The sequence below is a fragment of the Anomalospiza imberbis genome, chromosome 17 (assembly GCF_031753505.1).
Source record: "Anomalospiza imberbis isolate Cuckoo-Finch-1a 21T00152 chromosome 17, ASM3175350v1, whole genome shotgun sequence".
In the NCBI taxonomy this organism is placed as follows: domain Eukaryota; kingdom Metazoa; phylum Chordata; class Aves; order Passeriformes; family Viduidae; genus Anomalospiza; species Anomalospiza imberbis.
This window is the reverse complement of record NC_089697.1, coordinates 7984283-8008066: the sequence shown is the minus strand read 5'-3', so window position 1 is coordinate 8008066 and position 23784 is coordinate 7984283. Positions and strand designations below refer to the sequence as shown.

General features: G+C 55.6%; 1 protein-coding gene and 1 long non-coding RNA gene across 4 annotated transcripts; one reads left to right on the top strand and one right to left on the bottom strand.

Moving 5' to 3' along the window:
- The first annotated feature begins 987 nt into the window (after positions 1-987).
- On the top strand, positions 988-23081 carry UCKL1 (uridine-cytidine kinase 1 like 1). Of its 3 annotated transcripts, none has more exons than XM_068207853.1 (15): positions 988-1097; positions 8749-8942; positions 9461-9567; positions 9930-10100; positions 10344-10415; positions 11922-12111; positions 12540-12601; positions 17714-17733; positions 20089-20187; positions 20505-20598; positions 20898-20960; positions 21276-21398; positions 21714-21821; positions 21994-22150; positions 22710-23081. In XM_068207853.1, the coding sequence occupies exons 1-15, from the start codon at positions 1048-1050 to the stop codon at positions 22784-22786; spliced, it is 1587 nt and encodes a 528-aa protein (XP_068063954.1). In that variant the 5' UTR covers positions 988-1047; the 3' UTR covers positions 22787-23081. The 3 variants fall into 3 exon arrangements, with proteins under 3 accessions (XP_068063954.1, XP_068063952.1, XP_068063953.1); XM_068207851.1 differs by lacking the exon at positions 988-1097 and adding an exon at positions 4591-4804; XM_068207852.1 differs by lacking the exons at positions 988-1097; positions 17714-17733 and adding exons at positions 4591-4804; positions 13911-13927.
- Positions 1342-4583, bottom strand: LOC137484191 (uncharacterized). Its single transcript, XR_011004776.1, has 2 exons — positions 4183-4583; positions 1342-3457 (listed from the first exon to the last, which is right to left on the bottom strand). It is a non-coding gene; the product is annotated as an uncharacterized lncRNA (long non-coding RNA).
- Positions 23082-23784: the final 703 nt, after the last annotated feature.

Genomic DNA, 23784 nt, shown 5'->3' with positions numbered 1-23784 from the left:
GGGGAAGGTGAGGACTGGTGGTGCTTGCTGCAGCAGCACTCGGCACAGCCAGCACTCCTGGTGCCGGGGGGATCCCCGATGCCCACAGCGCAAAGTCCAGCCGTCCCTCACTCCCATGGTAGAAATCCTCCTAAAGCTGTTTCCAATCCATCCATGCCATCAGCAGCATCCAGCATGTCCTGGCCCCAGGGGACACATCCAGCCCAGGACCTCTCCTCCTTGGGGAGCTCTGCGGGACCCGGGGCCACCCCCCGGCTCTCCCAGCGTGGGAATAAATCCTCTTCTGCTCCCTAATGGCTTTTTTGGCAGCGAACCCCAGTCGGGGACAGATTTAGACTGATCTCGCTGCTGGCTGAGAACGCAGCCTTTCCCCATGAGCGCTCTCGCCACCCCAGGGACCGGTGGGGACCCCGGGAGCGGTGCTTGCCCCCCACCCCCCGAACATGGGGTACCACAAACCTCAGCCCCGGGGCAACCCGGCCGGGACGGGAGCGCGGTGCCGAGTAAAAGCAGATCCCACCCGTTGCCCCGGGACCCGCACGGGGCCGGGGTCCTCCCAGCTCTCCGCAGCGCCCGGCGACATTGTCAGAGCCCGGGTCACCCAAGCCGCGCTTCCCCCCAGCTGCAGGGGGTGGGGGGCGCTGCGTGTTGCATCTCTCAGCGTTTTGGGCAGGGATGCTACTGCGCAGCTGCCCACAGGTACCCACAGCATCACTCGGAGCCCCACAGCACCCAGCCGTGCCCAAAACACCCACCCGTACCTCCAAACACCCACCCGCACCCCAGAACCCACCCCTTGTGCCCCACAGCACCCAGCCGTGCCCACATAGACCTATCTCCCCGCACGGCTCTTACCCGCGACCACAGCACCCCCCCGTGCCCCATCACCCATCTGCCCCCCAGGGCACCCATGGGTGCCCAAATCCCCTCCAAACCCCACCCTCCGGTTCCCGCTCCCTCCCCATGCCGCACTACAAGTCCCGGGGATCCCCGCGGCAGCGCCGCCCCCGCCGCTCCCCGCCCGCTCCCGCCTCTCCCCGCAGCGCCATGGCCGCGGCCCCGGTGCCCGAGGGGGCTCCGGTAGAACCGCACGACAGGTAAGACCCCGCTTTCTTTTCCCCGGGATGATCGCTCCGGCACGGGACCGACACCGCGGCGCCCCGGAGCCGCCGGCTGCGGTTTCCCGCCGGCTCCGGGGGGTTGCGGTGCCGGTGCCGTCCCCCACGATGCCACTTCCGCGAGTGGGGCCTCCCCGAGCCCATCGCTCCATTAAATCCCTTCGCTTTTCCCACCAACTCTTTCTTCCCACCCCCTCTTTATCCCTTGTTTATTTTCATCCTCCCCCCCCCCCTTTCACGTTGTTACCTTTTCCCTCATTTACCTTATTTTATGTTTTTTGCCCTTATTTTCCCAGCAGCTAAACCAAAGCCCCTTATTTTCCAAGCTTGCTCGCACATGCATCCGTTCCATCAAGAGGAAGAGTGGGACAACCTAAACTTTTCCACCCAAAACCCCCACACAGGGTGATCACCCTCAGCCGCCCCACACACACACACTCATGTTTCCCCTCTATTTTCCACCTCCTTTTCCAGTGCAGTCCTCAGGAGACTGACTGCTCCCAAACATCAAATATCTGGGAATTGCATTTGGAGTATCACTGGTGCTCCGGGGATGGAGCATCCCTGCATCCCTGCTTGTAGGGTACCAACACCCCCCAGTGCCGCCCTACCAGCCCTGGAGTCAGTGCCAAAGCATCCCTCCCGTTCCCATCCTGCATGTTCCAGCAGCTCAGCCCATTGCTGGCAGCTGCCTGTGCCCTTCCTGGGAGTCAGTGGTGGATAGCAGGGAGGATGAGGATGAGGATGAGGATGGGAGGAAGGAGTCTCCCTGAGTTGTGCCAGTTGAGTGAGGGATGAGTAACTGGGTTGCGTAACAGAGCCCCTCCACCGTGGCTCCCACTTGGTATAAATAGCCAGGGATAATTGGTTTTGCAGAGGGAAATGTTTGTCCATTTGTGGTGAGGGAGCAGAGACCACAACAGAGCTGGAAGGGAGCGCCTGAGCGTGGAGCTGCTGAGATGAACCAGCAGCTCCAGGTGGCTCCGGCCAGGACAGAGCTTGGTACAAGGCTGGGTAAACAGGGGGTGACATTCTGTGGGTTCCAGGATGGGCATGGGCATGGCATGTGACAGCGGGATGGCAGCCAGGTCCCTCCATCCTTTGGGCAGACTCATTCATCCCGTGTCTGGGTTCCTCCATCCCTCAGGCAGGTTCCTTCATTCCTCAAGCATGTTCCTTGATCCCTTGGACATGTTCCTCCATTCCTTGGGATGGTTTCTTGGACAGGGAAGGCCCAGCCAAGAGCTGGCACACACAAATCCACCCCAAGAAAGCCCAACTCAGCGATGGAGGAAAGAGGTTTGACCTCCACGCTCCTGTGGGTGCTGCTCCCAGGATGGGATCTGGGAGCAGGACCCTCTCCTGGGAATAGGCATCCTTCCACTGGAGGCTTGGTGTGTCTGCAGCTCTTACACCAATCCAGTGACAATACTTGTGACCAAATGAGGAAAATCCACATGCAGTCCAGCTTCCATCCTTAGATCCTGGGGGAAACCCACCCAGCAGCTGCCAGCACCAGAAGGAAAAGGGGATCCTGGCCTTTGTGCCTGCTTTCCTCTTTTGCCATATTTTAAGTTTGCCATTAGAGGAGGGATTTGCTTAAAAATCACCTGGAAGAAAAAAGTCCAAAACTCAGGAATTTGAACTTGTGACAGAGCTCAGATTCTGGGAAGGGGCTTAGGAAGCAGAGGTTTGTGCCAGCAGGAAGGCTCAGTCACAGCTGGCCTTTGGAGCCAGTGTGTCCCACTTGGGAGCCCAGCGGGAATGTCGGGTGGGATGCTGGGAGACTTGCTCCTGTCGCCTGGACATTTAACAAAGGCAGGAAAAGTGGCAGCAGGAGCACGCGATAAGGAACAATATCCCTGGGCGAGGGCTCCTCGCCCCGTGTCCCGCATCCCTTTGCTTTTTGGCTTCTTTAATGAGAAGGAACAGAAGTGGCTCCGGAAGAGAATTTTATTTTTAAACTTCTGAGAGAGCTTTTACAGCAAGAGGGGAGTCCAGGCAGAGACCAGGGATGGAAAAGTTCCATTGATCATCGCTCACTTCTGTGACGTTGGGGCAGCAGCTGCGGGACAAGTTACCCCAAAACCCTCCTGTCCCTGTCCCCTGCCTCAGGAGCAGCCCCTCATCTCTGGTTCCCATCATGTTTCCATCTTTCGAGATGATGCTCTGCAGGTCCCATTGGTGAGCAGGAGAGGTTCCCTGACAAGTCTGGGAGGCAGTGTGTTCCTGCTGCCTCTGGAATAACCTTGATGGCTCGAGGAGGATGAGGAAAGGGTCTTTTTCCATTTCTGGCCATATCTCCAGGTGTTGGTGCTAAGCAGGAGGGAGCACTCACCCTGGAACCCGTGAGCAGTGGCTGTGCAGAGGCCAAGCTCCTGTCTCACCATGCTGGGGTGGGCTGGGGTCTCACTTGGTGGCCATGGGACTTTGTTTGGGCGCTCTGTGCCCCTGGCAGAGCCTGGCTGTCCTCAGTGTGTCCTGTGCTACCTCCTCCCTTCCTTGGCAGCCAGAGGTTGTGGGCTGAGGGCTGTTCTGCCCCAGTCTCTGCCGTGGTGCCCAACATCTCCCACCCTTGCCACATGTCCTGCCCTTCAGCAGCTGCCTGGCTCCCTGGGCTTGCCACAGTTTGCCCAGGCTCCCTGGAGAGGCTGATGCTGGAAGTGGAGCCGGCTGGCCCAGGGGGTGAAGGGCAGCTGGCAGGGGGTGCTGAGGGAGCAGAGGGCCAGGCACGGCCAGCGGGATGTTATTCTTAGCCACCGGCAGCCCCGGGGTGTTGAGTTTCACCCACTTGTTTACTCCAGGGCTGAGGGACAGCTCTTGGAGAAGCTGAGTGACTGGGGGGGACCCTCAGCTAGACCCCCCACCGATGGGAGCCAAGGGAGGGAGGTGGGAGTCCTGCACCAAAAAGCCCTACATGGTCAGCAGCCCCTGGCCCTGAGCCCCAGCTGCTCCACCAGCTGCATGAGGGGTGCTGGCCAGGTACCCCCCTGCCCTGGGGTCATCCCCTCCTGCCCCCTGCAGCCCCCTCCCCAGTGGTGTCGAGATGTCCCTGGGAACTCACCAGTGCCGGGGGATGTGGATGTCACTCTCCAGGTGCCCTCCCTGCCGAGCCCACAGTCCAGGACAGCCGAGCACCCCCAGTCCCAGCAGCAGAGGCACTGGGGCTGGTGTTTATTGCCTGTGCTGGGGGCGGTGAGGGGAGGTGTCACCTCACCCCCAGCCCCCCTCTTTTTCTTTAATCAAGCCAGTGCTATTAATATCAGGTAATGAACGTAATCTGGAGGTTAAGCTATCCTCTTATGCTGCTGACCGCCTCGCAGCTCCCGGGCACAGACACTCCCCCTGCTCTGCTCCCTTCTCCCGCCGCCATCTTCCAGCCCCCGGGTCTGCTGGGGCTCTGCCTCACCCCCACCTCTTGGGACCCTTCAGTGCCCGTTCCAGGGGGACACTCCGTGCATGGCTCTGTGCCCCAAGAATCACCCTGGGAGCCGTGCTGGCATAGCCCCTCCCTCACCCTGGTAGTGCCAGAGCTTGTGGGACAGGAGCTGAAGTGTGGACAGGGACAGGGGGTGACACCCTCAGTCCAGGATTACCCCTGGATCGCGGCAGGGGGACATGAGCAGCCCCCCAGCCTTCTCCAGCGTCCGCATCTCCGGCTGCTGGGCCCTTGGGCCAGATGGCGGGTGAGTTTTGCTTTGGTTTTGGGTGGAATTTGCTGTTTTTCCTCTGTTTGTTTGCTGGAGTGAACTCTTGGTGGCTCCTGTCCCAGTCCCTCAGCCCCAATTCCTGTCTGAAAAGATCGGCTTCCCATGGGACATGGCTGCAGCCAGCCAGGCACCTCAGCAGGCTGTGGGGGGCTGCTGGGGGCTCCATAGGGCTGGGAGCTCAGTCAGTGGGTTGTTTACAGGGTGCAGAGCCCAGGACATGCTCTCCTGTCTGCTGCCAAGTTCAGGTTTGGGGCTGTGCCATCTTTCCTTGCTGCTGTGGGCGCTTTTGGGATCTGCTGCCTTTTCTCTAGGCAGCCCAGCATGGATCCAGGGTGGTCAGGGGTCTCTGAAGGCAGTGGGATGCAGAGAGCCCGAGCACAGGGCACAGGGATGGCAATGGGAGCACCGTGGGGAAGGAGAGGAGCGTCCCTTGCACCTCAGTAAATCCGTGCTTGGACTAAGCAGGAGCAGAATGCTTCCTTCATTTGTGCTGGCACAACAGCAGAGCTGGAGAGCCCTTCTCAGGAGCAGGACCCCCCCAGGTTTCCTCTGGGACACTCTGTCACAGCAGACCTCACATTAGAGATAGAAATGAGCCGTGACACACACTCTGGTTCATCAGTGTGTGCCAAGGTCCCGGTTTATTCTTCCTCACAGCTCAGCCAACAGACCTCAGCTACTCACAGACTCTGACTACAGCAGGCTCCCACTGTAGGCTTCCCTTGCAGACTCTGTCAGCAGGCTCAGACTGAGCTCACAGCAGACCCCTCAACAGCAACAATTCTCTCTCGGGTTTGGTCAGATCTCCCCCACCAGCTAACCACTCATCCTTATTGGTCACAGCTGTGACCCATTGAGGGCAAGTGGTTTTGGTAATTAGCACAGCTGTGGCTTATCAGGGCAGAGGTTGCCTGTAATTCATTTTCCTACAACGCTCCGGCAAGGATGCAGTAGCCATAGGGAAGGCAAAAGCATCCCCAAAAGCTGGGGACAGCATGGAGAGAGCTGGTGGCAGCCAAGCCCTCCAGGAAGGCTCGGCAGGACAGGGGTTGCCAAGCCCGGGTAATGTTTCCTTTCCTGTTTGCGTGGCTTTGGCACCCCGGGGGTTTGCTCTGCTGGGGAGGGTCCATGTGGGACAAGGACCCTCCTCTGGGCAGAGCCATGGCATTGACTCCAGCTCTAAACAGAGTCCCCTTCTCTGGGGGCTTCACCTTGTGGGTACAGGGCATTGCAGGGTCTTCAGCATTGCTGCAGGGAATTTCTGAAAGGGAATAGGGAGGAATGGCCAGTGGAGATGGTTGAGATCAGCCCACCCCTTGGAGTTGCCTTCCTGGCAAAGGCAGCCATGGAAAACATCTACAAATCTTGAAGTGTAACATTAGGAGAAAAGGCATGACCTTTGGAGAACTCCAGGACAGCCCTACAATCCCACAGCCATGCTTCTCCCAAATAAATCATGGGAATTGTGGATTTGAGAGGTGTAGAATATCATCCACCTGTAGAAGATGAGGCATAGATGTACAGGTTTAGATGATACTGATAGAAATGTGTAGAATTTTGGTGAGAGTCCAGAATTATTTGCATGAGATAAGGCAGAACACCGACTCTTGGGATGGGATTCAGGTGCTGCGGCCCCAGGTGTGCAGGGGGAGGATGGCTCTGCTCCTCTCCCAGGAGCATCCCTGCATCCTGCAGCAATGTCCCCTCTGTGCCAGCACCCTGAGTGTGCTGCAGGCACCCTGGAGAGCAGAGTGGAGAGATGATGGGAAAGCAAGGTGGGGCTGTGTCTGTAATTCTTTGCACTGGTGGAGCTGTTGGAGTCCAAGCCCCTTCCTCCCTGCCAGAAGCTGGGTGATATTGATGCTGGTGGGAGCAGAGCTCAGCCTTGCTCCAGCTCTAAAAAACAGAGTTTTGTCCAACTCAGAGTCACTTTGGGAATGATGGCCTGGGTGAGGATCTGCAGGCTGGCACAGCAGAGCTTGGTGCTGTGTGACACCGAGGAGCAGAGCATCTCCCCAGGGGGATGTCTCATGGAGACTGACATGCAATCCCAGAGGAGAGCCAGCCGGCACCGCCGGCTCTGGAGTGAGCACGGTCCCAGGAGAGGGGCAGGGATGCGGATGAAAGGAACCGCTTTCTTCTGTGTAAACAACTGTGTTTTTGTCACCTCTGCTTTTGTCAAGCCGAAGTGACATTGTTTATGTCCCAGCACCAGCAGCTGCTGTCAGCCCCGCTCTGGGAGTAGCACCGGTGGGTAGTGGCTGCTGCAGCATCACCCGTGGGAGAGGAGACCCAGACATCCCGTCTGGGTTTGCTTCTCCTCATGGAAGGAGCCATTTTTTCACAGGAAGACACCCCAGAAGGTTTCCCAATGGGTGTCATCTCCTGAGGTTGCTTTTAAAGAGTCGTAGTTGGGGTGTTTTGGGCTCCCGGTTGAGCCTGAGCCTGGCAGTGCTTGGAACTGGCTGTGTGTGCTGGTGGACTCTGGCCAGGGATGGGGTGTTGGTGTCCTGAGCTCCTGTGGGGATCTCCATGAGTGCACAGCTTAGGGTGGACATCGCTAGGAGAGGGGCACAGGGGCGGGAGCTGCATTCTGGCTTTTGTTAGCAGGAGTTCAGCAAAGCCAGGCAAATCCCTATCTCCTTGCCTGCTCTGCAGGGATGTGTCAGAGGTCGGGATGGTGTGCTGTGGGCATCCTGCCATGCCCAGGAGGTTTGCCGGGGGGATCCCGCCGTGCCCAGGGGGTTTGTTTGCCATGCAGGGGTGGGGGTTGCCGGGTTGCTTCACACACAGATGGCCCTTCTGAAATTTTGATCCTTATCTAAAATTGTTCTAAAAAGGGCTGGGGGAGGGAAGGGGATTAATCTTCATACCAAAACAGCTTAAAATCAACCCAAAATCTGTAAAGCCCTGCAGTTTAAGCCCTTTCAAGAGCAAGCCATAACAGAGCAGCAGCAAAGCCCTGCTGGCTTGGCTGGGCTGTACCAAACAGTGAAGGCTTGGAGCCAATGCTGCCCAGATCTCTTGATTTCCCTTCCAGCCCAGTCATGGCTGGGGAGAGGAGCAGCATGAGCCGGGAGAGCCCTTTGCACTTTCTCCCAGGGAGCAGACATCCCTCTGGGGCAGCAGAACAGGAGCAGGGAGGAGCAGGCACTGGTATAAATAATCCTCCCTGTCCCTTAGCGGGCCAGGCAGCGGCTGCAGCTTATCTCCTGGCCAGAGGCCACTTATCACCTCCCAGCCACAGCTCTCCTGCCAACCTGGAAAGGGCTTTGGAGGGTGCCTTGTTCCTCTCCCTCTACAACAGGGAAGATAAGGGAGAGTATTCAGCAGCTCCAGGGCTTTGGGTGAGCTCAGAGCACTCAGCTCCCAAGGCAAAGCTGATGGCACTGCCAGGCTCTGCCCAGCTTGCAGGCTTGTCCCACGGGGCTTCAGGACAAAAGGTTGGGAGAACTAGGTCTTGGGTGTGAGTGGAGCACTCAAAGTGGGGAGAGGAAAGGGACTGGGGATGGAGGGGATGAGGATGGTTGTGCTGTAACCCATGTGTTTAACTGCTATCCCCAAGAAAGGTCCCTTGGCACACCAGGGTGAGTTGTTGCCCCCTGGAACACGTCCCTCAACGCTTTGAGAGCTCAGTGGGGGATTTATGCAGACATTCCTCAGACAGCAGGAATTTAGGGACGGATGTTTGCATGGCACCTCTTCCAGGTTCAAATTGCTTCTGTGTGAGAATTCCTTAGTGTTATCTGTGGCCATGGGTCACAGAGATGTGGGTGCTGGTAGTGCTGCAGTGGGGCTGTGCTTGGCTGTCCCACCCTTGACCTCTGCAACTCAGGATCCCCCAAGACCTTGCTCCCACACACCAGGCACGTGTGTCCTTCCCCACCATGGAAATTGTGCCCCTTCCTGTCCCCACCCAGCAGCAGCAGTGCTGAATCCCTGGACCGGCTCTATCCCGCCGTGGGCTCCACCAAGACCCCCCGCAAGCGGACCACCAGCCAGTGCAAGTCTGAGCCCCCGCTGCTGCGGACCAGCAAAAGGACCATCTACACAGCAGGCCGGCCACCCTGGTACAACGAGCACGGGACGCAGTCCAAGGAGGCCTTTGTCATAGGTGGGTCACCTCTGCATCCATGCCACCTGCCCCATGGCTCTCCCAGAGGTCTTGGTGGGAATCCTGCCCCACCACCTACTTGGAAATCTGAGGTTGTCCAGCCTGGACAGGAGCAGGGGGAGTCCCTGTGGTTAGTCCTGCTTTGACTGGGACTGAGCCTGAGAGTGTGCAGGGGCGTGATGGGTTGTAGGAGACCACACTCTGCTTCTTGTTCCCTCAGCTCATGTTGCCTGGGCTGTCACAGGTTCCTAGGGATTCAGTCTGGACTGGTTCCCATGCCAGCACTGCCCGTGTTACATAACCATCTATCGGTGGGTTTCCCAGCTTTTGCTGGGCATGTTGCTGGCAGTTCCAGTACATGCCATTTGACATTTTCCAGGATAATCTCTTGGAGTGCCTGTGACTCCCCAGTTTGGAGGCTCCTCCAGCTTAGTGCAACAGCGCAGGACCTGGGCTCCAGCCTGTGGTGGGAAGGGCTGTGCCTGGGGTTGGTGGCTTCATCACCTTTTCCCTGGCAGGCCTGGGAGGAGGCAGCGCCTCTGGGAAGACCACAGTGGCCACCATGATCATTGAAGCTCTTGATGTCCCGTGGGTGGTTCTTCTGTCCATGGACTCCTTCTACAAGGTGAGGCTGTGCCCCTGTTGGCCTGGCCAGGCTCCTCAATTTGCCATTGCCCAGAGAAACTGTGGCTGCCCCGTTCCTGGAAGTGTTCGAGGCCAGGCTGGACAGGGCCTAGAGCAACCTGGGATAGTGGAAGGTGTCCCTGCCTATGGCAGGGGGTTGGAATGGGATGAGTTTCAAGGTCCCTTCCAAACCAAACCAATCTGGGATTATGTGGCAACCCCTGGTAAGGAAACATGTAGATTTAGGAACAGCCATGTGGTTTTCCCTTCCAGTGGCTTTTGTGGGGCAGGGAAGAGGTGACTGGACATGGCAGTGGGAAGGGAACTGCCCAGCCATGTGCCCTAAGCTCTGCTCTGTGTCAGGTGCTGACCAAGCAGCAGCAGGAGCAGGCAGCCAGCAATGACTTCAACTTTGACCACCCCGACGCCTTTGACTTTGACCTCATCATCGCCACCCTGAAGAAGCTGAAGCAAGGCAAGAGTGTCAAGATCCCCATCTACGACTTCACCACCCACAGCCGGAAGAAGGAATGGGTATGGGACACTGAGAGGGTGGGACAAGGTGGGGGATGGCCAAGGCAGGACAGAGGGGGAGTCAACTGGACCCTCAGCCACTGGCCCTCGCAGTCCAATTGGTGCTGTCACCCTCTGCTTGTGCCTGGCTCAGGGTGTGTTTTTTGGGTGAGCTGTCACAGTCACAACCCAGAGAGATTCCCTGGGACAGGGCACCTCTGAACAGATGTTCTGTGCCTAACCACATCCATTTTGACTCCACAGAAAACCCTGTATGGCGCCAATGTGATTATCTTTGAAGGCATCATGGCATTTGCAGACAAGGAGCTCCTGAAGGTGAGGAAAGGTTTTGAAGCAGTTCCAGGGAGAGATGGTGGGAGGATGCTCTCTCCTGAGGTCCTGCAGCAGGGAGGTTATCTTCTCTTCCAAGTTACACCAGATGCTGCAGCACTTCCCCAGGTAGGAGAAATAGGCTTTGACTCTCAGCAACCAGGGAAGAGCCCATGGCAGAGGTGAAGTGTTTCAGCAAATACCTCAATCTCAGCCATTCGTGCCCAGGAAACAGGAGCTGAATAGTGACCTGGTTCCTGGCAGTGCTGGTGCATAAACACAACTGGAAATAGCCCACCTCCACACTGCATGCTGCAGCTTGCACAGCCAGAGGCAAAGTCTGCTGAACTTCTGCTGCACAGAGCCTGGTGTTCCTAGCATGGAATCATCCAGCACTTCAGGCTCTCTTGAGGATTATTTGGATATATCATAGGATCACAGAATGGTTTGGGTTGGAAGGGACCTTACAGCTCATCTTGTTCCACCCCCTCCCATGGGCAGGGACACCTTCCACTATCCCAGGTTGCTCCAAGCCCCATCCAACCTGGCCATGAACACTTGCAGGGATGGGGCAGCCACAGCTTCTCTGGGCACCCTATGCCAGGGCCTCACCATCTTGACAAGGACAAATTTCCTCTCAATAGCCCATCTCACCCTTCCCTCTGGCATTGTGGGGCCACTCCCCCTTGCTCTGTCACTCCAAGCCCTTGTCCAAAGTCCCTCTCCAGTTTTCTTGGAGCTTCTTTGGATAGTGGAAGGGGCACTAAGGTCTCCCCAGAACCTTATCTTCTCCAGGCTGTACAACCCCAACTCTCTCAGCCCGTCTCCATCCCTCAGAGCATCTTTGCAGCCCTGACAAATGCTGCAGCAGGCAGTGAGCCATACACAGACTGAGCCAAGCTCTGTGTGAAAAGTTTCCTCTCCTGCCAAGTGAGAGCTTGGGTTGCACTTTCCTGGAGCAAGGATGACCTCCAGTGGACAGCTGGGTGAATCCCCCAGGAGACTCCACTCAGCATCCCCACTCCTGCTTCTTGCAGTTAAGGACAGAGTCATGAGCTGCCCTGCTGTGCTGGGCTCCTTTCCAGCAATAATTCCCTGCCTGGGGGAGAGGCTTGGAATGAGATGATCGTTAAAGTCCCTTCCAATTCAAACCATCCAAGGGTTCTTTGATTAAGAAGCCAGTGCTTGGTGTGTGTCACGGACAGTAACTCCTCTTGTCTCCTCCTTGCTCTTAAATAACATCCAGCCAAAGTGTTGGAGCTGGTTAGCAGTAGGGACAGCATTTGGAGCAGGACAGGTCTCAGGGGACATGGGAATAAGGTGGCAGCAAGGGGCTCACAGCAGCACCAGCCTCATTCCAGGGAAAAGCTCCGCACAGGCCGGAGCAGAGCAGAGCCAGGCCCTGTTAAACAGGTGCTGGGCTGGGCTCAGCCCCGCTTGGGGCAGCAGGGGAAGGTGGGTTGAGTCCCACTCCTGACCAGGTGGGATTTGTCCCCTCCCCTCTCCTTTCAGCTCTTGGATCTGAAGATATTCGTGGACACGGACTCGGACATCCGCTTGGTGCGCCGCCTGCGCAGGGACATCAGCGAGCGAGGCCGGGACATCGAGGGTGTCATCAAGCAGTACAACAAGTTTGTCAAGCCTGCCTTCGACCAGTACATCCAGCCCACCATGCGGCTGGCTGACATCGTTGTCCCCCGAGGTACCTGCCCAGGGCAGTCCTCAGTGGCACCGCTGACACCACTCGGAGACCCCGGCCCTCTGCCCTCAGCTCTGGGCTTCGTGGTTTTCTGAACCCTAACCCTAGGAGTGACCCTAGGCCTAACCCTAACCCTAGGCAGAGCAGTAGAACCCTCATGGGGGTAAGGCTGGTGCCAAGCAGACAGATGTGGGGGGAGCTGGGGTGTGCAGTCCTGTGTTCCCCTTGGCATGCCTTGTGTAGCTGCAGAGTCCCTGGAGCTCTGGGCTTTGTGGTTTTCTGAACACTAACCCCAGGTGTAACCCTCATGGACATGGTTTAGTGGTGAGCTTGGCAGTGCTGATTTAATGGTTAGACTCGATGATCTCAGAGGACTTTTCCAACCTTTACAATTCTGGTTCTCTGATTCTTTTGCTTTTGGGTCACTCCAGGGAGTGGAAACACTGTGGCCATCGACCTGATTGTTCAGCACGTCCACAGCCAGCTGGAAGAGGTGAGAGCTGCCCAGTCCGTGGGTGGTGAGGGGGGTTCACAGCCTTGCCTGGCAGGGAGCTGTGCTCTGGGTGCCCAGGTGGGGATGGTCTGCCTTCTCCTGTGCTCCAGGTGTGGGAGTTCCTGTGAACTCCTCCCAGCCCTCTCCCTCAGTCCAGTGAAGGAAACTGCCTTCTCCCTGTGCTCTGGTTGTTCCTGGCTCCTCTGCCAGCTGTGGTCCAGCAGCAGCTTCCTTCCCTCCCTGGGACAGCAAGTCATGAGGGGACAAACCAGCCACCCTCCCATGATCCAAGGGATGTATCCCCCTGCCTGCAGCTCTCCCAGGGCCAGCATTGCCCCAAACCCTCCACTGCTCTTGAACTTCTCCTCTTCTCTCCCATGCAGACACTGCTGCACAGTCTTTCCAGCCAGGAGCCCACTTCTCTACTTCTGTGCTGTGTGCAGCTCCTGGGTTTCAAAACTCAAAGTCTTGTCACGTTTGAGCCCCAGGCCAGGCACATGCTCCATCACTTCCCTACTGCAGGCTTTAAGTCTTCTCCTGTTTGTCCTAGGCCAGTTCTGACCAGTGGTTTGGGACTCTGCAATGAGCTGATGGCATTTTGTGTTGCTGTCCCCGAGCAGCAGAGTTTCTTCCCACCCCACAGTTGTAGCTTTGGTGATGTTTTAGTCATGGAAATGCTCAGAGTGATGTCCTGGCAAGTGCCGGGAGTGTGACCTGGATATAGATGCACTGGAAAGTAAAGGGCTTGATTCTTTCAAGTCTTTTTTGGAGCTCCCAGGTGGCAGGAGCTGCTCAGCCCTGGGATGGGAGCTGGCATGCCTTGACATCCAGCTTCCCATGCCTGCTCTGGAGGGACTGCTCTTGGCAAAGGTGTCTTGGCAGTTTCCTCCCTCCTGGAGTGCCTGGCTGCCTGAATTCCCAGCACTAAACTCTAGTTGGGAAGGTGGTTTCTAAACCCTCGGTCGCAGGAAGAAGGATCAAAGCCCCAGCATCTCTGCTAGTTCCAGGCTGAGAAGGGCACCCAGCCCTGAGGCAGAGTCCAGGAAAGGGGAATGGCTGTTTCCCCCAGCTCCTGGGATCCAGCCAGGGAATACCACAGCAAACCCAGCACCCCCACGGTGCCGCTGTGAGCCAGGCAAGGGGTTGGCTTGGGGAGGGCTTTCCTGACCTGGGGCGGGGAAGAAGGGCAAAAGGCTGCATGTGAATTCAGGAAAATACTCCTATTTTTCCTTTTTTTTTATCTTGAAACGACCCTGGTGTTGACAATGCTTAATACCGGTTGCGTTGTGTCTTTGTGTTGCTGCCGCAGCGTGAACTCAGTGTCAGGTAAGAGCCCTCACTCTGTCCTGTCTGTGCAGCCGAGGCATTTCCAATGCCAGGCACTGCTTGGCCTCACCCCGACCCGCGGCGGGACCGGCAGCTCACGTAGCACACGGCCTTGTCACCCTCCAGGCGACAAAAGGCCACCTTGCCCTTGCTTTGGGATGGCAGGGACAGGGCTGCTCCCCGGGGAGCTACTGCCAGCTTGAGTGCAGACCCCTGAGGCTGGAACAGGGCCAGGTTTGTACCTGGGGATCCTCGGTCTCTGCAGGAGGGGAGGCTTTGCATCCTGAGATTCTCTTTTATTTCTCTTCATCCTCTAAAATGAACGATTTTCAGAGCTGCTCTCCACCCCTGATGATTAAAGATCATTAAACATCAACTATTAGATTAGTCAAAGCATCTTGAAAAAAGGGTGGAGAGTAACTTTTTAAATGGGCAGATAGTGATAGGACGAGGGGGGAACAGTTTTAAACTAAAGGAAGAGAAATTTAGATTGGGTAATAGGAAGAAATTCTTCCCTGTGGTGCTGCTGAGGCTCTGGCACAGGTTGCCCAGAGAAGCTGTGGCTACCCCATCCCTGGAAGTTCATGGCCAGGTTGGATGGGGCATGGAGCAACCTGGGATAGTGGAAGGTGTCCCTGCCTGTGGCTAGGGGTTGGGATAAGATGGTCTTTAAGGTCCCTCCCAGCCCAAACCAGTCTGTGATCTCAAGGGTGGTGGGAGCCCTGGACCCCTCACTGCACGCAGGGATCTGCCTGGAGGCACCCAAAGGAGCGTAGCAGCTTCACATGGCCAGAGGTACCAACTTTCCCACAGCTTCTGGAGGATGCAGAACCTTTTCTGGGGAACTGAGAAAATCCTGCTAAGTCCAGCAGGATTTCTAAATTCTCAGTATCTACAGGTGGATACTATAACATATATGTTGAATTACTTAACCTCTTCAGTGTGGGGCCTCAGATGGGACTTCAGCTCTCTTGCTTCCATTAAGAAGCCACCTAGGCTTTCAGGTATTATTGTAGGGAGCAGAGGGAATGCATTACTGAAGATGGGTTTCCATTTAGATCTCCATCATTGCTTGGAGTTACTCAACTCAAGTAACCATAAGATTTACATTTGGCATACAATGAGCTTTTAAAAACTGAGGCAAATGTGGAAAAGGCTCTGCTTTACTTATTTCTGCCTCAGCCAGTCACTTCCTAGCCTAGACAAGTGGATGTTTTATTTTATTTCCCTTTGCTTGTTTAATACCTGGGGCCTGATATTTCCATACAGACACATAAGCTTCCCTCTGTGTCTGGAGGTCCAGGTGGGAAAGTGCTCTTTAGTATGAAGAGGAATCTGTTGCTTTAATAATGGCAGGAATGACATTAGAGAGGAGACTAATGTGTGTGCAAACAGATATGTGTATATAGAGATAGATAGATAGATAGATACTCTCACTCACGTAAAATTTTCTTTCTCCTCCTTAATCAAAGGGTTGCTCAGTAGAGGTGATCTTCTTCTGAATTTAAAAATTGGGTATTTAGTATATCCATAAAGTATTAGAAGTTTTAAGATAGCAAGTTTGGAAAGGTAACTCTGACCTCCAGAAACACTTCCATGACCACCACACCCAAAGGTGGTTTTGTGTTCTGTTTAAGTCTTCCATTTATGCCTTTGACAGAAAATCTGGAAAAAAAATCCTGCAAAAACCCAAATCTGTTGCCACTGCTGGAGCTCCAGTGCTTTACTGCTGCTGTGGTTTCCCCCAGCCCCGCTGTCTCTCTGCAAGAGGAGTGGGGTGGATGAAGAGTCACATCGAGTGAGATGTGCTTGGCAAATACAGGCTTTTCACCACAAACAATTCCCCATCCTCTTGTTTGGAATGGCTTCATCTAAATGTCACGGTTGTTCTGAAGTCACTGCTGTTTGGAGGTGGTGGGGAGACAGGGAGGGTTTTGTGCTGGTAGGATAAATCCTGAATGCTCAGATCTGGCAGGTGTCTCTGTGGTCCTTGTGCTCCAGGGCTGCCTCTCCTGGCCAAGCGACTGGCTGGGACAGGCAGGGAGTGCCTTTCCCCACTCAGGGTGAATTCTGGGGGGTTTTAAGCAAGTGGTGTCTTCCTTGGACATGCAAGGCTTGTTTTCATTCTGAAACTACTGGCTCCTGAGGAGCATGCTTGCCTTCCCAGCTATTCCCTCGGAGCACAGGTTGGACCTTAGCATTCTGAGGATATTTCTTATCCAGCTTCCCCCATGTTTGACTGTGCTCATGCTGGAGATGTGGTTCCATACCAGCACTCCCAGGTGGGTATTCCTCCTGGAGCCTGGCAGCAGGAGCCAGAGCAGCCAGCCCATGCTGGGACACAGTGGTCCCAGCCCAGCCTGTTCTCCATCCCTCCTGCCACGCTCTCAGCATCCAGCCCCACTCCTGGAGCCGGCGCTCTTTCCAGCCCGTTCCCCTCACCAATCAATATTCCCCACCCCCAAGGTCCCGATCAGCTTGGCGTGCCCTTTGCCAATTGTGTCTTTAAATATCAACCCGTGGCGCAGTTTAATAGCCCTTGTTTGAAATGTCAGCCCTGAAAGGCAGCCGTGTACGTGTTTGAAATGCCTTGACTGCATCATCTCCTTTGTAGCTGGATGTCTCTTGTCTGCTTCCTGCTCGATAGCATGTTCCACAAAGAGCCAAGGATGCTCCCTGAAGCCTTCCTGGAATATGGTCACCCCTTTCTCTCTCTCTCTCTTTCTTCTTTCCATTTTATTTTCCCTTTAAAGCCTTTGTTCTCAGGGGGAAAAAATAAGTTTCCAAAATAAGATGTTTTCTTGACGTGCTCATGGCTGCCCGTCTGGATGTTCCGTCACAGTCCTGTGTTGGCAGGGAGGGACAGGAGGCATCACACTTCCTCCTTCCCTCCCAGAATGGACAGGGGCTGACACGGTGGATGGCTGCTGGAAGGGCTGAGCTCTTCTCTCATCTTGCAGGCCCTCTCCAGTCATGGTGGGCCCAGGGTAGGTCCAGGTCCAGGGGAAGGAAAATCATCCCTGCAGGTGATGTTCTGTTCAGAGCCAGGTTTCTCTCCACATTTCCAGTGCTCCTGGCTTTCAATGTTCTCCAAGGCTTGGAGATCATTATCACGCAGGAGGGGGACACCCCTGGCAGCTGACAAGCATTTTGCCTGGAGGGAGGGCAGGTTGGATGAAGGATATTTAATTGGACAAAAGTTTTTGACAGTGCCTGTGCTTGCTCTGAGATTGCATTGGAGCTCTCAGTGAGGGCTTGGCATGAGCCCTGAAAGTGTGGAGAACCAGGTTGGATGGGGCTTGGAGCAACCTGGTCTAGTGGAAGGTGTCCCTGCCCGTGGCAGGGAGGGTGGAATGAGCTGATCTTTAAGGTTCCTTCTCGTCCAAATCATTCTAGCATTCTATGGTTCTGATTCCCTCCGAACTCCAGGAGCCACCGTATCAGTGTGGTACTACCTGGGACGGAGGTGGGACAGTGTCCCTGCTGTGGCTCCAGGACAGTGAGAGCAGACAGATCTTTTCCCTCATGGAGCCAGGAGTGGAGCCAGTGCCGTGGAGAGCGGTGGTGACATGACTTGGTCACCAAGGGAGGAGCATTGGGTCTGCATGGTGATGGCCCAGCCACCAGGCAGGTCCAAGAGCCGTTGATCAATTAGGGGATTTTTTCCCCCCTCTGACTAATGACAGTGCTTTCTCCTCTGTTTCATGTCATGTTTGACCCTCTCCTCTTAAACTCTCATGTCTCCTGTCTTGTCTCCCCTGAACGTCCCTCCCACCGGGTGACCAGAGGAAGCTGCGCTGGGATATGTGAGGAGACAAATGCTTATGGCAGTGTTTTGGTTGTGGCACTAACGGCGGGGAGTGGGCGAGGGCTGTGCAGGGTGAGCCGCCTCACTAACCCGGGCAGGGGATCTTGGGGCAGACAGCTCATGGGGTCCTGCTTTGCTGGGGCTGTGTGGGCCAGGCAGAGGTGGGGGCACTTGAAAGAGAAGCTTTATCCCAAAAATGGGACCCGTTTCCCCAGAAAGCACCATGGGGAGACCCCACAACACTGAGTGGCTTCCAAGAAGGGTGGTATCCAGACCTCCCTGTCCCCACACTGCATGGGTGTCAAAGGAAGGTGTGGAAAACTTAGTGACAGAATGCTGACAGCATTTCTTGCGGGTCTGTTGACAGCTTGGGCTGCTGGGGAGGTGTTCCCACTGCTCATGGAGGTTGGAAAACCCTTGGTATCTGTGGCAGGGAGCAGGAGTCAGGTCACACCGTGACAGGAGATGGGCTGCCCATTCCACTGGCATGGTGGGATGCTGTGACATGGACCTGGCAGTGATGGAGGGGAAAAGTGGCAGTGATGGAGGGGAAAAGTGCCAGTGGCAAGCTCAGTCTTGTGTTCCTCGGTGAGCTGTGGTGATGGGAGATGACCCAAACAGCTCCTCTGGTTTAGGCAACAGCAGTTCGTCACCTGGGCAAACCCAGCCAAGGCCATGTGCGGGTGTGTGGCTCTGTGTTGGGGGCCTGTCTCTGTCCCATAAAGCAGGTGAGCTGCCAGCCCCCATGCCAGCACCAGCGTCTTCCACAAGGCCCTGACCACCACATGTATTGGTATCCCCAGGGCTGGAAGGGGTTTAGGCAGGGCTGTGCCCCCAGGATCTGTCCCCAGGCCAGCTCTGGCAGGAGGAGGAAAGGGAGGGCTGTGGGTGCTGCCAGCAAGGAGCATCTCCAAGGGCTTCTAACCCGTGGGACAGCGACTAACAGAGTGAGCTCACTTCACTGACAGCAGGGCCAGGGCCTTGAGGGCTGCTCGTCCCAACCAGCAAGGGGGTCTGCACACAGCGGGCAGGCCCATGGGGGAACCACAACCCATCCATGCTTTCTGCATGGCTGCCAGCTGTCCTGGAGTGTTCCCTGCATGGGGCTCTTGGCTGCTATAGAGGAGTGGAGCTGGTAAAGCAAGAAGGAGCCCTTAAGTACCCACAGGCCTTGGGAGTGTCTCATTTGGTGTTGGTTGGCCAAGACCAGGAGATGGCTATGTGGATGGAGGCCTCAAGCTCTGCCCTCCTCCATGCCTATCCATCTTCTCCGTCTTCCTCTCTGCTTGCGTGCTTCTGTGTGCCATTAATCCAGGTTTCTGCTTGATTGGAAGTCTTAATCATGCAGTGCTTTCATTTGCTCTCTTCTCTGCCTCCCTGACATCTCTGTGTTTTTTGCGGATGCAGCCGCTGGCACGTGTGTGATCTGACGTGTGGCTTTCCAACCCCAGCCCTCCTCCCAGACAAAGTTGCTTGTCCATCCTGCCCAGTCTTGTGGAAGCCAAATGTGACCTTCTTCTCATTACTGCCACTCTCACAGGGAGAAGTGACTAATGGGGCTCCATTGTGCGCTTCCCCGTGAATGGTGTTCCCTTGATCCCAGAATAGCTCCCAGCCCTATTCGTTATGTGGAATGAGTCACACAGAGCCAGTCCTGTCCAGCCATAAAGTCTTGAAGCTGTTCCCAATTTGGAATGGGCCAAGTGGTCTCTAAAATAGTCACATTCCAGATATGTGCCAGCACTGCCAGCCTGGCTGCCTGTCCAATTCCTCACGATATCTGGCACTTGTAGGTCAGACACAACTACAACAGCCCCTCCTCACCCCATGAGTCCAAGATTCATCAATAGATAAGACTCTGGAATAGAAGAAGGTTTTGATTTTATTTTCTACTTTCTTCCCAAACAGTGGAAACCAAGATGGGCCAGCCACCTTCAGAGAAGCTGTGGCTGGCCCATGCCTGGAAGTGTTCAAGGCCAGGCTGGATGAGGCTTGAATTAACCCTGTCTAATGGAAGGTGTCCCTGCCCATGGCACAGGGCTGGAACAAGATGGTCTTTAAAGTCCTTTGCAACCCAAACCATTCTATAATCCTGGGTGAGCTGTCCAGCAGGAAGGACAGGTCCTTGGGCCACAAGGTCACCCTAACTCCAGTGGCCCTGGTTAGTGGGTGCAGGTCCCTTTGCCATGGCAGGGACCAGGCACAGCTGGCTGCTCACTCAGTTCAGCTGGATGGCCTCTGTGTGTGTTTGCAGTGTGAGATGACATCTGGGAGGATGGCTCTGGCCATGTGCTGTGCTCCAGCCTTTGGGCAGCCTTCCCCAGACCTTCTGACCGTGTTTTTTGGTTTTCAGGGCTGCCCTGGCCTCTGCCCACCAGTGCCACCCCCTTCCTCAGACCCTCAGTGTGCTGAAGAGCACCCCTCAGGTGAGGGGCATGCACACCATCATCAGGTAAAGCCCCTGCTGTGGCTCCTGGGGTGGGAGGGGCTGGCCTGTCTTTGGGCTTCCTAATCCAACTTTTGCCTGTCTGTATGACTTGGAGACACAAGATAGGGCAGATGGTGGTGGCCCCTGCATAGAGGAGCTGTGCAGTTACTGCTCAGTGATCTTGCCAACAGGTTTTCTGTTTTTTACCTTGAAACAGCACAGTTTCAGGCTCAGATGGTGCAAACAAGAACCAGGAAGGGACAGGGACTGCCAGACGTCTGCCAGCATCTCCTAGGACACATTTTGGTCCAGAGCTGATGTTTCCTTTCCCTCCCCTCTAGAAACAAGGAGACCAGCAGAGACGAGTTCATTTTCTACTCCAAAAGGTTGATGCGGTTGCTGATAGAGCACGCGCTCTCCCTGCTCCCGTTCCAGGTGGGTTCAAGGCTGTAGGTGCTGGGTTTCCTCTCTGATTCCTAACCTTCAACTGCTGGGGAGCCAGGACAGTCCTGATGCTGCTCCTCCAACCTTCCCCATGGACCAGTCCTTTCAACCCTCGGATTAAAACGTGCCAGGACTCCCCAAGGCTATGGAGCAATCCTGTGGCCCTGGGTGACAATTCTTTGTCCAGCCTTGGTGTCCAAGAGTCCAGCCCCTGCGGCTTGCTGACTCCAGGGCTCCCGTGAGAGCCACATCAGAGCCCCTGGTAACTCTTCTCACGTGTTTTTTTGTAGAGTTGCACAGTCCAGACCCCTCAGGGACATGACTATGAAGGGAGGACATACAGCGGGAAGCAAGTAAGTAGAAGCCATTGAGACCTGCCTTGTGGGGGTGCACTGGAAGCCCTGGCTGCCATCAGGTTGGTTTTGGTGCCTGCTATCAGGAGTATGACACCCTGTACCACCAGGAAAGGCAGGTCGGTGACCAAAGGTGCCATCAGCAGTGTCACTGTGCCACTCATGCCCTCTCACTGAGGGTGGACTGGGAGTGGCGCAGCCCTCTTGGAAGGGATGTGCTTTTAGGTTGCCCATTAGAGTCCCCCTGCTGCTGAGACCCAGTGTGGGGTGGTGGCAGCTCCTACACCGTGCAACCACCCCGGCTGTGTGCTGCAGATCACCGGGGTGTCCATCCTGCGAGCGGGAGAGACCATGGAGCCAGCTCTGCGCGCCGTGTGCAAGGACGTCCGCATCGGCACCATCCTCATCCAGACCAACTGCAACACCGGCGAGCCGGAGGTAAAGCCTGGGGCCACCGAGGACATCTCCTGGTGTTAACCTGTGTGCAGGGTGGGGGCGTGGCTCAGGTGTTTCCTGACAGCCCTTTAGCGACCCAGGAATTTGTCTTGGCAGAGGTTGAGTGCTTTGAAAGTTGCTCAAGTGGGTTTTGCCAGCGGGCTTGTGCACACAGGGGCTGGTTTGTGCTGGCTCTGAGCTGACAGCCCTGTCCCAGGGACAGAGAGGCAGGAGGAATCCTTCAGTCCTCAAAGACAAGGGCTCAGGTCGCTCCATTTGCCTGCAGCCTCTAAGCTGCTTTCTCTTTCCTCCACCCAGCTTCACTACCTGCGGCTGCCGAAGGACATCAGCGAAGACCACGTCATCCTGATGGACTGCACGGTCTCCACGGGCGCTGCAGCCATGATGGCAGTGAGGGTGCTGCTGGTACGGACGGGTCAGGCAGGGAGTTTGCTCTGGAGCAACCTGTAAAGCACCAGCCACAGCCATGCTGAGGGGATGTGCCTGGAACTGGCTCCTCTGCGGGAAGGAGGGTGTCAGGGCACACAGCACAGGCTGGGGTGACTCACCCTGAGCTCTCCCTGTGCATTTTCTGTAGGATCATGATGTCCCAGAGGACAAGATCTTCCTGCTCTCCCTGCTCATGGCAGAGATGGGTGTCCACTCGGTCGCCTATGCGTTCCCCCGTGTGAAGATCATCACCACGGCTGTGGACAAGAAGGTGAATGACCTCTTTCGGATAATCCCCGGCATCGGTGAGTGTCCTGCTAGGAAGGAGTTGTGGTGAGGGGATTTTTAGTGCTTATGGCAGGGAGAGGACATGGTTGTCAGCAGCAGTTAGGTCTAGCCTTACATTACCCAGAGCCGCACTGCCCCTCCTGGGTCCTGCTGCCAGCTGGCTGTCAGGATCACCATGCTGGTTCTGGGGGCTGCAGGGCAGCCATCACCTTGCCAGCAGCAGGAGCCGTTCCATGTGCCATGAGCCTCCTCCAGCCCCAGGCAGAGAAGTCAGGCTGGGACAGCTGGAGCAGCCTTGTGCCCACCTCCTTCCCTAAACTGCCACCTTCTACAAGTTCACCCAAAATAAGCTCACTGTGTTCTGTCCTCACCTCTACTGTGCCAGGAAACACCTTCCACCGGGTGTTAAACCAGCCTACAGGCTGCTCCAGTTTTGCTGTCACTCACGTTTTCCTGCTGTCCAAGCTGTCAGATAAACCTTCTCTGGTCCCCTTGCCTGCTGTGATGAGGACAGGCAGCAGGATGGGTCTCAAGGCTCCCACAGTGCTGCACTCTGCCTCTCTCTCTTCCCCACAGGGAATTTTGGTGATCGGTACTTCGGGACGGACGCTCCTCCTGACTGGAGTGACGATGAGGATGCTCTCAGCACTTAGCTGGATGTGGAGGTGCCACTGGCACCAGGCAGCTTCAGCACCGCACCTTAACCCCTCTGTCCAGTGCAGATTTCTCCTTCCTCTCACCAAGCATAGATATTTTTTTCAAATCTTACATCGGAGATCTAGGGCATATTTTTTCAGAGAAACGTAAATCCTAGTTTGATTTTATGGGCAGTCACGTGTCCCAGCACAGAGCGGAGTTAATTTATTTTAATTTAAATATTTGCCTATATAACTTATTGGAGATATTTTATAAAGAACAATAATAAATTTTTTCTCTGGTTTTCTTGAACTGAGCCATTCTTTGTCACTTCCCATGGGTGCCTAGAAGGATTCCTGACCCTTCAAGACTACAGTCCTGGGAGGGGAGATGCCATGAGCAGTGGTGGGAGGTCAAGAATAGCACACCTTCAATCCAAACAGACTTGGTGCCAGACTAGAGGCAGTTCCTCCTGCCTGAAGGGAAACCAAAGCTATTATAGAGCATCCAAAGGAGCTACACGAGGATGATGAAGGAGCGGGAGGGAAAGCCATATGAGGAGCAGCTGAGGTCACTTGGTTTGTTCAGCCTGGAGGAGGCTGAGGGCAGAAACTGTCAGGGTCTGCAGCTTCCTCCTGAGGGAGATGGAGGGGCAGTCACTGATCTCTGTGGGACAGGACCTGAGGGAACATCTGGAGCTGTGTCATGGGATGTTTTAGGATGGATATTAGGAATAGGTTCTTCCCCCCCCAGAGGGTGGCTGGGCACTAAAACAAGCTCCCCAGGGTATTGGTCACAGTCCCAAGGCTGCCAGAGCTCAAGGAGCATTTGGACAACAATCTCAGGCACATGTTGGGATTGTTGGGGTGTCCTGTGCAGGGCCAGGAGTTGGACTCAATGATCCTTGTGGGTCTCTTCTAACTCAGGTGATTCTATGAGGTTCAGCTTGGATCATGAAGAAGCAGCAAGTGCCTGTTGTGAGTTCAGCAGCCAAAGTGAAACAGGGCTCACCACA